The 18,701-nt window shown below is 34.9% G+C and overlaps 1 protein-coding gene across 1 annotated transcript in view; it reads right to left on the reverse strand.

The window, feature by feature from the left end:
* Positions 1-18,701, reverse strand: part of COG5 (component of oligomeric golgi complex 5) — a 277,137-nt gene that overhangs the window by 222,107 nt on the left and 36,329 nt on the right. Inside the window, exon 6 of the mRNA XM_081244423.1 lies at positions 16,727-16,847. Within this exon, the coding sequence (XP_081100549.1) occupies positions 16,727-16,847 (121 nt within the window). The remainder of the gene's footprint in view (positions 1-16,726; positions 16,848-18,701) is intronic.

Here is an 18,701-nt window from a genome sequence, read left to right on the forward strand (position 1 = left end):
GTACTTTTTCTCGTCTCAGTATTTGAGACCTGATTTTCACTTAAATGTGTTTATTCTACGTCAGTGCCCAACTTTAACTTGAAGATGTTCATAGTAATACTTCAGTATTTTGTTACCAGAAAAAATACACAAGAAATGTATATTATGTGATTTTTTAAGAAAAAACAAAAAAGATGTCATTTTTGTACACATAAGAGTAGAACACACGACCACAGATGATGATGTATAACCAATGTCACCTTCAGAATATATAAATTCATCCTTTAGTTCTATTTCTAAAGAAAGAAGGATAAGAGGAAAGCAATATTGGAGGGACCTACTATATGCTAGGCAAGGTTGAAAACAATCTATAATTTTGTCTCATTAAATCTACCCAACAGTCTTTTGAAATCTGAGAGAGAATTTACCTTGTCGATAGTCACACAGTTAGCAGGAGTGATGCAAATGGGATTTAAATCAAGCTCTAGATGGCTTCAAAGCCTATGTTCTCCTGTCTCTTAATCACAAACTACATAGCAGGAACAATTACATTATTTTATGGTATAATTTTATGACATTTTGAAGTCTCTAAAATGTTAATAAAGTGAATATTACTTTGATAAAAGAAAAGTTTATGAATACTGTGCTGTTCTAGTTATTACATTAAAATAAGTAGCCTGCAAGTGCCCATTCAACAAAATTTGTTCATAAATCATTTATCCTCAGTACAAGTCTTCCCAGCTACTCCTTTTCAGTTTTTATTTTCATTGCTACATTTTAACGCACTCTAGAAAATCAATTTCATGACTTTGTTTTAGGTAGAAAGTCTCCACATCAATTAGATGGTTGTTCTTAAGTATCCCCAAACCTTATTTTAAAAAAACAAACAAACAATACCTTCTCTCTCTCCTCCACCCTCTGTCCAGCAATTACCAATGTTCAGTATTTATGGAGAAGACCAAGCCAAATTTCTCAGAACACAGTTTAAAAACAAACAAGATTTTGAACTACTAACCTTACTAGGAAATTCTATGAAAAATGTCCTGTTCACATTTTTCTTCCTGTATTGAGATCCTGACTAAACATGATTCTTATTTCTGTTGGAAGTTAAATAACTATGGCTCATAACCAGGCTCCATCACATGCCTATAACCAGATCTGGAATAACATCCTACAAGAATCCCGAAGACCAAGAATGAACTTTATTAATCAGCAAAACTCTAAAACAGAAACAGTCTTAGAGACAAGCACACAGTAGGGTTTTAAAACATATGTATCAGCAGAGAATTGACACGTAAACCTGATTAGAATAAAAAGTAGTTTTCTTTTACTCGCAAATTATTTACCTGTAAAACCTTAAATTGGCCTGAGGCCATTATTTGTTTCTTAAGAGCAACAGGGGAAAAAATGTATAATTAGCCATGATATCAGAAGAGTATGCAGGATATTTTATAAGCCCTATCCCATTACAGCTGTTTACTTTAAAAACATCAGTTAACATTTCATATCTGTGTGTAAAAAAGGTATGTCTCCTGCCAATAAAAAGACATATAACTCTGGCACTTTCCTCTTGAGCAGAAGCAGGACACATTAAAACACTGTGTGTGTGTATTTTATTTTGTTTTGACTCTAACGTCTTTCTAGGGCAGAACTTTACAGATCAGCCATTCTCTTTCCTCCAAAACACAAAGAATCCTCCTTCCATGTAGCTGATACGGTACAGATGCATTTGTTTCTTATTTGCTGCCAGAACAAATTACCACAGACTTAGAGGCCTGAAAGCTACAAATTTATTATCTTCCAGTTTTGGAGGTTAGAAGTCCAAAATGAGTCACAGTGGGCTAAAATCAAGGTGTTGGCATAGCTGCATTCCTTTCTGGAAGTTCTAAGGGAGATGCCATCTCCTTGCTCATTCAATTTGTTAGCGGACTTTAATTCCTTCAGGTTGTAGCACTGAGGTCCCCATTTCCTTGCTGCCTGTGAGCTGGGGACAGTTCCCAGCTACTAAAGGACATCTGCATGTCCATGAGTCCCTTCCTTTATCTTCACAGCCATCAATGGCAGGCTAAGTACTTTCACGCTTCAAATCTCTCCTGCCTCTTCTACCACTGCAGCTCTCTGGCTCACTCTTCTGCCTTCCTCTTTCACTTTTATAAACTCAAGTATTTAGAATGGTCCCATCTGGATAATCCAGACTAATCTCCAATCTCAAGGTCCATAACCTTAATCACATTTGTGAAGTCCCTTCTGCCACATAAGGTAATATATTCAAAGGTTCCAGTGACTAAGATGAGAATATCCTTGAGGGGGCGCATTATTGTGCTTACCATACAACACCACATGCTGAGCTGCACTGACTTGAAGCGAGGAACAAAAGAGCATGTCACCACCTTTTGGCTAAAGAAGAAAAGTTCTTAGGATAAAATAGAGTTCAAAATGCTAAGCAATCTTCATCAAATACTACCACTATCAGAGAATCCATCAATTTAAGTAGACGTTATCATTAAATCCTTACTTCTTTTTAAATGGAAAAACACCTAGATATATTAACAACTTACTCAAAACTAACTATATTTCTCACGGTAAAACAGCACTGGTTTCTAGCATTAGGCTCTCTCTCTGTTCACTTTCTTTATGTTCCACAAATCTTTATCTGGAAGAAAGCTTCTCACAAAGCTAAAGACACACTGGAAGACACACAGGCTGAGATGAAGTCTTCTGAAGACCATGACACTTTTTATATCATAGAAACAAAAATGAATCTGTTAGAATGGTAATAAGACCCATGAGTGCCAGACAACCAGCCAGAATCTTAGAATCCCCATATTAAATATACCTGAAGACTAAAGAAAGGGTGTTGCTGCTTTAAGCTAGTTTTGGCAAAGAGAAAGAATAACTTCTATGGGTATAATTTTTCTGTTGCTCTTCTAAGTAAACGAAAGACTTGCCTTAGAGAACAGAAGAACAGAGAGAAAAAAGATCCCATAAAACTGATTTTAGTCTTTAAGTAAAAATTTCCACAAAATGTCATCCTTCCAAAACAAAGTAATAACTTTTAATACTAGTAGACTCCAAAAGGCAAAGTAATGATAAAGTACCTTGGCAAATTTATTGTTCTAAGTCTGTAAGGTTACTTAGACTCTATGAAACATTCTTGTATCCATTCATTCTTTGGGAATACAGAGATTTTATATACATAAAATTCAAGTCTGCACTGAACATTACCTCTAATCATATTTAAAAACTAAAATTACTTTGGAATCTCAACCTACAGAAATTTTTATCAAAGCGATTCAAATTTACAATGCTCATTTGATTTTATGGACTTTGAGTGCATATGCACAAAAGGCAAATACAAATTATTTTAGTCTAGTTTCCACTAATGGCAGAGTAAATTGGTCAAGCATAGTTTCCTGCAGATAATTTCTAAACCTAGATAAGCCATTTTTAAGAACACACTTATTTGAAGGCCCTGGAAAGTGATCAAAGGCAGGAACATACAGAAGGAAGGGTTACATTTGAAATACATAAACTGCAATGGGTAAGGATTCCAAGTTTGTGGGGTTTTGCCTAAGGGCACTGAACACCATTACTGCCATCAACTCCCATTCCAATGCCCACAGTTCTTGCAGCAGAAAAATACAGATTTACAGTCCAGAGATGGTAGAGAACACGAATTAAGACAGAGTAACAAAAATTTAGAAAGAAAAATCCTAAAAAGAATAGAGCCACAGCAGGAGCAAGACCCAAATCCCTGGCTTACCATTAAAATACACACATGGGGGAGAAGGGAGAATCCAGGAGGAGGGGGAGAAGGAAGGATCCAGGAGGAGGGGGAGAAGGGAGGATCCAGGAGGATGGGGAAAAGCAAGCAAAAGTCAGAGGGGTGTCTACCCTTAAAAGACTGGCAAGCCATGTGAGTTTACTGCTTTTTTTAGACTGATGGTTTTCCCCAAACAGTACACAGCTCAAGCAGCAGAAAGCTGGGGCCTTACTATAACTTGAGGTGTCACAGGACAGAGCTCAGAGCTGAAAGAGCAACTGGAAATTTAGGAAGGAAACTCTAAAGGAAAAAAAGATACACAAAACCTGAGGCCCATGATCTTAGTATCAACTCTGACAAAATTCTTGGTGACATCTAAACTACAGAGGTACAGGGCTGATCTATCAGGTAACAGGTTACTAAAGCAATAGCTATAAGCCAGAAGAACTGAGCAGAGATGAAGACCACACAGTACAGGGGAAAGAATGTGTAGCTTGAGATCAGACAAGTTAACTGCCAGCTGGAACAATAACAACAAAAAACAATCCTCAGAGAACACAGTAGAATCTCAGATAACAAATATATTATCCACAATGTCCAGTTTTCAACCAAAAATTACTCCATATGTTGGATCAACAGTACAGAATAGAGAGCCCAGAAATAAACCCATACACCTACCTTCGACAAACGTGGCAAGAATACACAATGGAAAAAAGACAGTCTCTTCAGCAAGTGGTTTGGAAAAGCTGGACAGCCACATGTAAATCAATGAAGTTAGAACACACCCTTATACCATATACAGAAATAAGACCAAAATGGCTTAAAGACTTAAATATAAGACACTACACCATAAAACTCCTAGCAGAGAACACAGGCAAAACATTCTCTAACATAAGTCGTATCAATGTTTTCTTAGGTCAGTCTCCCAACGCAACAGAAATAAAAGCAAAAATAAACAAGTGGGACATAATCAAACTTATAAACTTCTGCATAGCAAAGGAAACCATAAACAAAACAAAAAGACAACCTATGGATGGGGAGAAAATATTTGTAAACAATGTGACCAACAAGGGCTTGATTTCCAAAATATACAAACAGCTCATACAACTCAAAAACAAAAAAACAAACAACCCACTCAAACAATGGGCAGAAGACCTAAATAGACAATTTTCCAAAGAAGACATACAGATGGCCAACAGACACATGAAAAGATGCTCAACATTGCTAATTATTAGAGAAATGCTAATCAAAACTACAATGAGGTATCACCTCACACCGGTCAGAATGGCCATCATTAAAAAGCCTACAAATAACAAATGCGGGAGAGGGTGTGGAGAAAAGGGAACCCTTATACACCGTTGGTGGGAATGTAAGTTAGTAACAGTCACTATGGAGAACAGTATGGAGGTTCCTTAAAAAACTATAATAGAGTTACCACAGGATCCAGCAAATCCCACTCCTGGGTATATATCCGGAGAAAACTATAATTCAAAAAAGATAAATGCACCCCAATGTTCACAGCAGCACTATTTACAATAGCTGAGACATGGAAGCAAACTAAATGTCCACTGACAGATGAATGGATAAAGAAGATGTGGTATATAGATACTGTGGAATACTACTTGGTAAAAAAGAATGAAATAATGCCATTTGCAGCAACATGGATGGACCTAAAGGATATCATACTAAGTGAAGTAAATCAGAAAGAGAATGACAAATGCCATATGATACTTATATGCAGAATCTAAAATATGACACAAATGAACTTATTTATGAAACAGAAACAAACTCACAGACAGAAAACAAACTTATAGTGCCTGAAGAGGAAAGGAAGTGGGGGAGGGATAAATTAGGAGTTTGGGATTAGCAGATACAAACTACGTACTATATATAAAATAAATAAACAACAAAGTCCTACTATATAGCACAGGGAACCATAGTCAGAATCCTGTAATAAACCATAACAGAAAAGAATATTAAAAAGAATGTGTATATATATGTATAACTGAATCATTTCTCTGCACACCAGAAACTAACACAATATTGTAAATCAACTATACTTCAATAAAAAATTATTCCACATGCAAAGAAACAGATGTACATAACCCATACTCATGAAAAAAAATTTTTAAGGCAGATCAAAGAGATTGACTCTGCAAGTGGGCTCATACAAGGGATTTAGTAGACAATGACTTCAAAACAGCTAATATTTCACCTGAAGTAATTCAACATAGCACTAAGTAGATTGTGCTAAATTAAAGATGCATGTTGTAATCCCTAGGAATTCCTACAAAAATAAGGCAAACGTACAGCTAAAAAGTTCATAGACAAAATAAAATGGAATACACAGAACTATCTTATTAACACAAAAGAAAACAAGAAATTCCAACAAAGAAAAGCCTAGGACCAGATGGCTTCACTGGTGAATTCTACCAGACATCTAAAGAAGAATAAATACCAAAAACTTCTCAAACTGTTCCAAAAATTGAAGAGAAGGGAACACTTCCTAACTCATTCTATTAGGTCAGCATTACCCTAATATCAAAATCAGACAGAGACACTACAAGAAAAGAAAACTGCAAGCCAATATCTCTTATAAATAAAGATGCAGGAATTCCCTGGCAGTCCAGTGATTAAGATTGCATGCTTTTACTGCCAAGGGCGCAGGTTCGATCCCTAGTCGGGGAACTAAGACCCTGCAAGCCATGCAGCAGAGCCAAAAAAACCCATATATATGTATGCAAAAATCCTCAACAACATACTAACAAACTGAATTCAACAGCATATTAAAAGGATTATAGACTGTGACCTAGTGGGATTTATCCCTGGAATACAAGCGTAGGTCAACATACAAAAATCAAAGCAAGAGGCCACATTAATAGAATGAAGAGGGGAAAAAACCACATGGTCATCTTGATGCAGAAAAAGCATCTGACAAAATTCAACATCCTTTTGCAATAAAAACACTAAGTAAATTAGAAATACAAGAGAATTTCCTCAGCATAATAACAGTCATACATTAAAAACACACAGCTAACAACATACTCAATGATTAAAGACTGAATGCTTTTCCCTAAGATCAGGAACAAGGTAAGGATGTCCGCTTTCACCACTTCTATTCAGCAAAGTACTGAAAGTTCTAGCCTGCACAAACAGGCAAGAAAAATAAATCAAAGGCATTCAAAGTGGAAAGGAAGAAGTAAAATTATTTCTGTTCACAGATGACAAGATCTTACATGTAGAAAACCCTAAAGACCACACACACACACACACACACACACACACACACAGCTAAAAAATGAATTCAGCCAAGTTGCAGGACACAAAATCAACAACACACAAAAATCAGTTGTATTTCTATATACTAGCAATGAACAATTCAAAAATAAAGAAAACAATTCCATTTACAAAAGTATTATAAAGAATAAAATACTTAGGAATAAACTTAATTAAGGAGGCTGAAAGCCTTGTGCACTGAAAACTATAAAAGACTGCCAAAAGAAATTAAAGATCTAAATAAATGGAAAGACATCTGTGTTCATGAACTAAAAGTCTTAATACTTTAAGGTGACAATACCACCCAAAATGATCTACAGACATAATACAATACCTATAAAAATCCCAAAGGCATTTTTTTACAGAAATAGAAAAACTCATCATAAAATTCATATGGAATTTCGAGGGATACTGAATAGTCAAAACACTTTTGAAAAAGAAGAACAAAGTTGGAAGACTTGATCTTCTGAATTTTGAAACTTACAACAAAGCTTTAGTAATCAAAACAGTATGGTACCAGCATAATGATACATATTCCATACACCAATGGAATAGAAGACAAAGCCCAGAAATAAAGAGTTACATAAATGGTCAATTAAATTTTGACAATGGTGCCAAGTCCATTCAGCAGAGAAAGGATAATGTTTTGAACAAACAACATGAGGAAAACTGGATACCCACATGCAAAAAGCATGAAGCTAGATCCCACCTTACACCACATATAAAAATTAACTCAAAATGGATCAAAGATCTAAATTGAAGAGCCAAAACTACAGAACTCTTAGAAGAAAACAAGGGGGAAATCTTCACTGAGCTAGATTTGGCAACCGTTTCTTAAGTATTACACCAAAAGCACAGAGAACAAAAGAAAAATGGGATAAACTGGACTTCATCAAAATAAAAAATTCTCCATCAAAGGATACTATCAAGAGAGTGGAAAGACAACTCACAGAATGGGAGAAAATATTTGTGGGAAAAAATATTTTAGCTGACAAGGACTAGTATCCAGAATATATTTAGAACTCAACAACAAAAAACAAACGACTCAGCTTTTAAAATGGATAAAAGGCTTAAAAAACATTTCACCAAATAAGATATAAAATGGTCAATAAGTAGTACATGAAAACATGTTCAACATCACCAGTCTTTAGGAAAATGCAAATCGAAACTGTAAGATATTACCTTCACACTTATTAGGGTGACAATTATTTAAAAAAACAAAAAGGAAAATAACAGGGATTGATGAAGATGTGGAGAAATTCAAATTCTAGTGCACTGTTGGTGGGAATGGGAAAGGGGCAGCTACGGTGGAATACTGTTTGGCAGATCCTTAAACTGTTAAACACAGAATTACCATATGACCCAGAAATTCCACACCTAGATATATACCCTAAAGAACTGTAAACAAGGACTCAAACAGACACTCGAACACCAATGTTCATAGCAGCATTATATATAAAAGCCTTTTCAAAAAGTGGAAACTAGCCAAGTGTCTATCAAGAGATGAATAAACAAAAAGTGATATACAATGTAGTATTATTCAGCCATAAAAAATGGAATGAAGTTCTGATACACGCTACAACATAGATGAACCTTGAAAACATTATGCTAGGGCTTCCCTGGTGGCGCAGTGGTTGAGAGTCTGCCTGCCGATGCAGGGGACATGGGTTCGTGCCCCGGTCCGGGAAGATCCCACATGCCGTGGAGCGGCTGGGCCCATGAGCCATGGCCACTGAGCCTGCACGTCCGGAGCCTGTGCTCCACAACGGGAGAGGCCACAACAATGAGAGCCCTGCGTACCGCAAAAAAAAAAAAAAAAAAAAAAAACATTATGCTAAGTGAAATAAGCCAGACACAAAAGGACAAATACTGTATTATTCCACTTACATTAAGTACCTAAAATAGGCAAATTCATAGAGACAAAAAGTAGAACAGAGGTTACCAAGGACTGGGGAAACAGGAAAATGGGGAGTTATTGGTTGATGAATACAGAGTTCCTCTTTGGGATATGATGGAAAGGTTCTGGAAATAGTGTTGAGGGTGACACAACACTGTGGATGTACTTAATAACACTGAATTTTACACTTAAAAATGGTTTACGAAAAAAGGACAAAAAAAAAGCAGGAAAGAAAGACAGGAACAAAAGAAAAAAGATGATAAAAATAGAATATAGCAAAATGGCAAACTTAATCCAACCATATCAATAATGAGTAAAAATATATATGAACACTCCAAACAAAAGGAAACTGAAATTATAAAAGAACAGGTAATAAAGCAAGACTCAAGAACACTCTATCTACAAAGAAATAGACTTTAAATGCAAATTCAAGATAGCTACAGTAATCAAAATATAAAGATATGTGAAATAAGGACAGACACATAGATAAATGGAACAGAATAGAGTTCAAAAATACACCTACAGTTATAGAGTCAACTGATTTTCTAAAAAAGTCCCAAGGTAATTCAGTGGAGAGAGGAAGGTCTTTTCAACAAATGGTACTGGATCAATTAGATATCTTCATGGAAAAAAATAAGCTTCAACCTTTCCCTTGCATTATATCAAAAAGTACCCTGACATGAATCATAGACCTTAACACAAAAATTAAAACTTCCAGAAAAAAATGTAGAAGAAATGAAATCCAAGAAAGAGCAAAATGAAATCTCTAGTAACCAAAAGTTTGTGCTGGAGGTGGGGGGACTGACTCAGAGAGGCATAAGACAACTTTTGGGGGGTCACCATTGACCTCTGAATATATTCCTAGTTGTGACAATAAAACTGTAACATCAGCATTATCTTCCAATTAGATATGGTAGAAAAACACATTTCTGATTTATTGAAACGGATTTCAAGTCCCTAACACAGAAATTTTTGAAAATGACTAATACTGCATCCTGTTTTACTGAATATGTCTCTCAAAAGATCATGCCTGCCTACCTGCCCTGTTGTTTACATGGTATTAAAATGTAAAGTTCTATAACTAGACTTATAATCATAAATTTACATTGAACCCTTTTAACTTAGCCTATAGCCAATTTCAATCTACTAAACCAAAGACTGATAAAAACTGTTTAACATATTTAGAATTTTTATACATAAAGTAATCAAGTATAATGGCAATAAAAAGTAAAACAGCCCATCTAATGTTCCCCCAAAATATTAGACTTAGAGACTCAAAGCTGTAATTTACTAGAAGTAGGCTGACACCATTTTTTAGGAACAATGAATAAAATAACCAGTAAAAAGTCAATACAATAAGAAGCCTGTATTTGGAGCACTGTTTATATTCATTTAAGATACACTGCAATTTTTAAAACTTACATGTACTGGAATGGAAAAGAGAAGTACTGGCTTAAGCATCCAAATAGAAAATAAAGCCCTTAGAACCGAAAAACTGAAAATTTGATACATTACTAGTTTGGAGAACCTTACACTAAATTAAATGATGAATGGTCCAGCAGGGGGTGACAAATAGTAAGGTAAACTACAGACCTTCAATAAACATTACCTGACCATATGGAATAAAATATATACCCAAAAATACTACTGTAACTTTGAAATGTATGAAAAATAATATACTAAAGTTTACAAAAAGTAAGCTGCTTGCTTTTGTCTGGATATTAATCCTCATTTTCTGACACTATGTGATGAAAGATAAAACCAAAAATATACGATCATAAATGCTGTATGGGTATTATGTGTTAAATATAAATTTGGATAACATTAAATTCAATTAGTTTAATTAAAAAAAGAGGGTTTGTGGGTGTGTAATTTTAATATGCTTATGTCTCCACAACTGGCAATCCCATACCTAAGCATAAACCCATTATTCTGGATTTGAGCACAGCATCACCCTGACCTGGTGGTAGCTGAATCCGGTCACATATATAAGTAATTTAGAGACTATCTAAATCAAACATAGGTACTCAAGATGTTTATCATCATATATGATTACACTGTAGGTTTAAAAAGGCATACTGAATTTGCTACGCTGAAGTTGTCACAAAAACCTATGTACGTTTTAAATGCATTTAAGATGTCATCTCAACCTAGAGATTATCATACTAAGTGAAGTAAGTCAGAAAGAGAAAGACAGATACCATATGATATCATTTATATGTGGAATCTAAAATATGACACAAATGAACTTAGTTATGAAACAGAAAATGACTCACAGACATAGAAAACAAACTTATGGTTACCAAAGGGGAAAGGGGGTGGGGGAGGGACAAATTGGGAGTTTGGGATTAGCAGATACAAACTACTATATATAAAATAGATAAACAATAAAGGTCCTACTGTGCATAGCACAGGGAACTATATTCAATATCCTGCAATAAACCATAATGGAAAAGAATATTAAAAAGAATATATATATATATATATATATACACACACACATATATACGTATAACTGAATCACTTTGCTGTATACCAGAAACTAACACAATGTTGTAAATCAACTATACTTCAATTAAAAAAGAAGTCATCTCAGACCTAATTTAATACTGGAAACGGTTACATGCCATATTTACAAATTTTCCTATCAATAAACAATTTTTAAAAGCTTGAAATAGTAAAATTTTCTAAAATGTTCACCAACTACATCATCTTACAGACATCTCAAAAAAAATTCTTTAGTTCCTTAATTATCAATCACCTATTACGTGGCAAAGATTATGTAAATCATACTTTTTCCCACCTGTGCATAAATCAAAAATGTTTGCATATAAGTATTGTTTTATCAGATTGAGAAAATATCAGTTACAATAAGAACATTAGTGGATAAAACAAGCTTAGACTATCCCTTCCTTCTATAAAAAATATTTCATAAAATGCTTCTATGATAAGTTTGAAAAATATTTTCGCATGATACATGGTGTTAATGTATCACCATATATCATCAGAAAACATTTTGTTGCAGCTTAGCAACAAAATTATAAAACTCAGAGGACAGACCATACACAGTAAAAACTAATGGAAGATATACTCTTTTTTTTGTCGCACCACACAACATAAAATACATTCACTATATATAAACCATGGTATAACTTAAATGTGATTTAAGTGTATCATCTTAACTAATGCTCAAAAAATGTTACAAATTTGTAGTAGGCCCACCTAAATTTTCATCTAGTGCCAAGACTTTTCTTGAAAAAAAACCATAAGTCAATGTGATATAATTTAATCCTGAAATCTCTACTATGTAGTTTTATTTTTTAATCATACATAATATGCATGAAAATTACACATAAGTTTGCACTAAAAAAATTCTGCTTATTCTGTCAATAAGACACCAGTATGATTTCAATTTTTACTTCCCTAATGCCTAATGATGCTGAGTATCATATATGCATATTTGCCATTCACATATATTCTTTGGTGAAGTGTCTGTTCAAATCTTTTGCCTATTTTTTAATTGGGTTGTTTGTGTTCTTACCAATGTTGAAAGTTTTTTATATATTCTGGAAGCAAGTCCTTTATCAAATATATACTTTGCAAACATTTTCTGTCTGTGGCTTGCTTGTCTTTTCATTCTTCTAGCAGCATTGCTCACAGAAGTTTTAAATTTTGATAATATCTAATTTACCAATTTGTGTGTGGCGGGGAGAATTGTGCTTTGGGTTATATATCTAAGAAATCATTTTCTAATTCAGAGACATAAAAATGTTCTCCTACGTTTCCCGTTAGAAGTTCTATAGTTTTAGGTTTTATATTTAGGACTATGATCCATTTTCAGTTTTCCTTTTTTCTTATATGAAGTAAGGTATAAAAACAAGTTCACTGCTATACATATGGATATCCAATTTCCCCAGTACCATCTGTTGAAAAGACTATCTTTTCTCCACTAAATGTGTCAAAAATCCGTTGTTCTTACATGTGTGTATCTATTTCTGGGCTCTCTATTCCATTCCATTGACCTATTTGTCTATCTTTTTGTCTGGATTAGTATAAGTCATTGTAACAGGTCTTCAAATCAGGTATGGTTAATGCTCCAACTGTGCCTGTTTTTTGGGGTTTTTTTTTAAGTTTTGGCTATTCTAGATCCTTTGCATTTCCATATGAATTTTAAAATCAGTTTGTCAATTTTTAATAAAAGCCTGCTGGGATGCAGGTTGTAACTGTGCTGAATCTATACAAATGAATTTAGGGAAAATGGGCATATTAATAAACACTATAAAGTCTTCCAATTCACAGACAATGTCTATTTACTTATTTAGGTCTTCTTTAATTGTCCTCAACAATGTTTTCTAGTTGTCAGTATACAACTGTGTATCTTCTGTCAAATTCAATTCTAAGTAGTTCATATTTTCAATGCTATTATAAGTGGTATTTTTGAATTTCAACTTCCAATTGCTTGTTAATATTATACAGAAATAAAGGGAATTCCCTGGCAGACCAGTGGTTAGGACTCCACACTTCCACTGCACGGGGCATGAATTCGATCCCTGGTTGGGGAACTAAGATTCCCGCAAGCCACGTGGCACAGCCAAAAACAAAAAAAAGAAAAAAAAAAGAAATAAAACTAATTTTTGCATATTGATCATATATCCTGAAATCTTGCTAAACTCCTGTATTAGTTCTACAAACTGTTTTTTGTGAACTCAAAACAAGATATTACTACACACCTATTAGAATGGCTAAAATTAAGATGACTGACTATAACGAGTGTTGACAAGGATGCAGAAAAAATGCAGTTTTCATACACTTCAGGTAGAACACCTGGGCAACTCCTTTCAAAGTTAAACATACATCTACTATATGATCTGGCCGTTCCATATCTACATATTTATCAAAGAGAAATGAAAGCATATGTCCATAAAAATACCTGTATATGAATGTTCATAACAGCTTGATTTGTAATAGCCAAAAACTAGGAACAACTCAAATATCAATCAACAGGTGAATGAATAAACCAACTGTGGGATACCCATATACTGGAAAACTACTCAGCAATGAAACGGAATGAGCTATTGATACACACAACATAGATGAATCTCAAAATAATTAAGCTGACTGAAAGAAGCCAAACAAAAACACAAACTGTATGATTCCATTTACATAAAGTTCATTAAAATGCCAACCAATCTATAGTGATAGAAAGCAGATCCATAAATGCCTGAGGAGGGATTACCAAGGGGCATAAGGAAACTTTTGGGCAGTGATAGTTATGTTCACTATCTTAATATTGGTGATGGTTTCATGTCAAAACTTGCCAAACTGTACGTTTTCAATATGTTGCAGTTTACTGTATATCGCTTAGACCTCAATTTTTAAAAAAAGAAAAGGTACCAGCATAATCGTCACTAGGCACCAGAATATACTTTTTAAATTGATATATAACTTTAAAGTGATATATAATTCACAAAGCATAAAGTTCAACCTTTTAAAGCATACAATTCAGAGGCTTTTTTGTATATGGACAAGGTTGTGCAACAATCACCACTATTTAACTGCACAACATTTTCACCACTCTAAAGAGTGGTATCCATTAGCAGTCACTGACATTCCCCTCCAAGTCCCTCAGAATATAATTAACTTTCAGATGACAATGTATTTCATCTGGTCACTACTTTTCAAGCCTCAAGACCTTTCAAGTTTGAGAGATTGGTTTTCAGTTAATCTCAGGGGTCTGCTACTCTTCATCATTTTATTCTTTCTAACGAGAGCCAGAACCATACAGATATAGACGCTGATAATTTCAGAGATGCTCCAATCATAGAAACAGCATTTAGTGTACATGTGTAACTGTAATACTGATTACCAAATTATTACTTTTATTAAAACACTAATTCCAAATGTAGAAACTTTATCTCCCTCTTGGCTTCTCCTTATTATCAATGCCAGGACTGGCCAAGACTGAACCACAGTGGTGAATGATGAAGACATGATGCCTTTGAAATTTCTGAATAGCACATAATCTGCAAAGCTTTAAAAATTTAAATTAACACAATCCATTTTGAGATAACTCCACAATTTACTATACTTTCTCAACAACTTGTCAGCGTTTAACATTTATAAAACTTTGGGAAAAGCCAAAGCCTCATTGGAAGGATAATGAGTTTATACTCTGCACTGTACCAACATAGAACATTATGATTAATAATTGTGCCTTTTTAAGAAATGAAACTGAGTTATTTGTAGTGAGGTGGATGGACCTAGAGTCTGTCACACAGAGTGAAGTAAGTCAGAAAGAGAAAAACAAACACCATATGCTAACACATATATGGAATCTAAAAAAGAATGGTTCTGATGAACCTAGGGGGAGGACAGGAATAAAGACGCAGATGTAGAGAGTGGACTTGAGGACACGGGGAGGGGGAAGGGTAAGCTGGGACGAAGTGAGAGAGTGGCATGGACATATATACACTGCCAAATGTAAAACAGATAGCTAGTGGGAAGCATCTGCATAGCACAGGGAGATCAGCTTGGTGCTTTGTGACCACCTAGAGGTGTGGGATAAGGAGGGTGGGAGGGAGACGCAAGAGGGAGGGGATATGGGGATATACGTATACATAGAGTTAATTCACTTTGTTATACAGCAGAAACTAACACAACACTGTCAAGCAATTATACTCCAATAAAGATGTTAAAATAAATAATAAAATAATTGTGCCTTTTTTTAAAAAAAAGAAGATATCACCATTTGCATGACAGCATCTGTTATTTCTAGGAGAGATGATAATCAAAATCTAGCAACTTTTTATTATGGAAGAGTATCAGTGATGACAAGTATACATAATAAACTTTGGAATAATTTGTGTTTGTTTTCAATGATTCTATTATTCGAGAGTTTATTTTTTGGAGCACAGAAATTAAATATGATAAAGCAAAAAATAACAGCTGATACTAAGATTTTTACACTTCTATATTTAGCACATATTGTGAAAAAACAGTGAAGCATTACTCACTGCTTTAAAATTAACTTTTTATATGATATATTCCAAGCACACTAAATCACGAGTTCAATATACTCCCATGATGTGCCTAAGCAATGTATTTCAGCATTATAAATTGAAATGTTGTTGAAGCATGCTTTGTGAAGGATATTACATTTCCTTAGTCAAAAGAGGGAATAAGCATTACAGTAGGACTATGTAATTGAAATATCAAAGGAAAATTCAAAAAGAACATGTAATGCACATCTTTGATATTCTTTTGGCATAACTACTTTCAAAGCACGTTACTAAGCGTTAGGAGACTGGATATAATCAAAGACCTTCTGAACCTAAAAAGGTACAAATTCCACTAAACACATCCACTTCAGAAAAATTACTGGGTACCCAATGAAAAGAAGAAAACCGCAAAGCCTCATTAAAATGCAGGTGCTGGGTAGTTCTTTTAGCACTTGGTAGGTATTCAAAATTTTGCCTGAAAAATTATGAACTGCTTCATCATGGACCTTGCACCTTGTCAGTACTCAAAGCTGTGACTGCCACACCCTTGAATGTCAAGAGGCTGCTCTAAATGTTTAAGAAAAGAATGATGAATGAAGAAATGAATTCAGCAGATCTTGTAGGCACCATGCCAACATGAGACTTGTCACCTAAAAAACAGCATTGCTCCTGCACATTTCTCCTAGGGAAATGAAAACTTAAGTTCACATAAGACCTGTATACAAATGTTAAAGTAGCTCAATTTATAATCACCAAAAACTTGAAACAACCAAATTTCCTTCAACCAGTGAATCAATAAACAAAAGGACTTACCAAGCTCACTGAGACTCTGAGCAGCTTTTGTTATCTCTCTACTGCCCCCCTGCAGTTGTCCCTGGAGTCTCTTACTGAGATACAAGATGCGAATGATTCTCCGAAGCAAATCACAGGCAACCTGTGCAAAATGTTAAATAAGTAAAGTCAATCCACGAAGTTTTATTACTATGTGAATCTGTCTCTTCTTTCCAGATGCTAAAAATTCACTCATGTATTTTTTGTTTTCCACCAATCAGAAATCTAAATGATCACAAGTCTTAAAAAGCAGCATTTTACAATAAGCTCCAATTGATCCCAAAGAGAATTTGGGATTGAGGTGCTATGAAACCTAAGCACTTTTCTCCTCAGTCGTAGACCAGTGGCTCTCAGTCTTGACTTCATATTAAATTCAAGTGTGTAGGGGGACTTCCCTGGTGGTCCAATGGTAAAGAATCCGTCTTTCAACACAGGGGACGCCAGTTGGATCCCTCTTCAGGGAACTAAGATCCCACATGGCATGGGGAAACTAAGCCCGCGTGCCACAACTAGAGAGAGAAAACCCGCACACCACAACTACAGAGAGAAGCCCGAGCACCACAACTAGAGAGAAGCCTGCGCGATGAAACTAAAGATCCCGCATGCCGCAACTAAGACCCGACGCGGCCAAAAAAATAAAGAAAAAAAAAATTCAAGTGTGTAAGTTCAAAAAGTTCCAATGCCCAAGCAAGACAGAGCCCTGACCAATTAAAGCAGAATCAGTATTTCTTTTAATATCCTCATGCAGTCCCTGTGTGTGGCCAAGGTTGATAACCACTGTGCTAGGGCTGCTTAGCTTCCTACTACTGTTTCCTACTGTTTCCAGCCCTAGTTTCTCTTTCCTAAGTCCCTAGGGGAACAGACTTAAAATGCCCAGTTTCACTAGATCTTAGAGAATAAGCATGCCCTTACTGATATTTCCTAATTTTTTTTATCATTAATAACAAATTGTAAAAGATAAAGTTATTAAAACAAACCAAAAAACCCTATCATTTATATGTCACCTCTATTCCCTTTTTTGTTACCAGATCCAATAGTGGGTCTTAACCTATCCAAAAGACTAAGACATGAAATAAAGATGTGTGTATTTCAAGACACTTTATTACAGAGGCAATCCAGGGCAATTGCCTGGGGAGAATGAAAAGGGAGACTGATGGAGTAACGCATATATAGTGAGCTTCAGCTTCAGTGGTGATAATAAAGAAAAGAGACAGTCTATGCTGCTGCATCACCACCATCTTTGAATGGCCCTGAAGCTGGTTGAGAAGCAAGAACATCTCCCATGTAAGGAGGAAAATCCTAACTGGTAGCATAAGAATTAAAAGCCCTAGGAAGACAGGGTCCCTGAGGCTTCAACTATAAACATTTTTTCTGAATGAAGTACACATACACCTCAGAGCCACACACAGCCACACTCATGCACACACAACATACACAAACATATAATCAAATACACACTTACAAACATATGTATATCAAAGGCAGCCAAGTATTAAACATGTTTACTTTTTACTGACTGCTTTTCTGAGTAACTGTAGTCTGAAGTACTTAAAATAATAAAAGAATGTCAAATAAGAATTTCTCCCTGTAAACTGGAAGACTTAGGCATCTTAATCTTTAATTAAATTTTATTTATTTTCTGAATAGGTAATAGAAGCATACGATTCAAAATTCAAAAGATTAGAAGATAAAAAGTCATCCTCATATTTTTATGTCTCAACTGTGCACTCACCAAAAACAACCACTGTTATCAGTTTCTTGCTTGTTAGAATTATATTTTTAGATGTACCATTTGGAATGTAGAATCCCAAGCAATCATTCCTCTTGGATTCTAAATACATCATGAGGAGAAATAACAGATCTAATCACCAAGAACTGTACTTCCAGAATTCCCAGTACCTACCCAATAAAGGATATGCCCTCAAACATGAAAGCGTCGAGCTTATTTCTAATGCTT

Source organism: Mesoplodon bidens (genome assembly GCF_964165515.1).
Source record: "Mesoplodon bidens genome assembly, chromosome: 9".
Lineage (NCBI taxonomy): Eukaryota > Metazoa > Chordata > Mammalia > Artiodactyla > Ziphiidae > Mesoplodon > Mesoplodon bidens.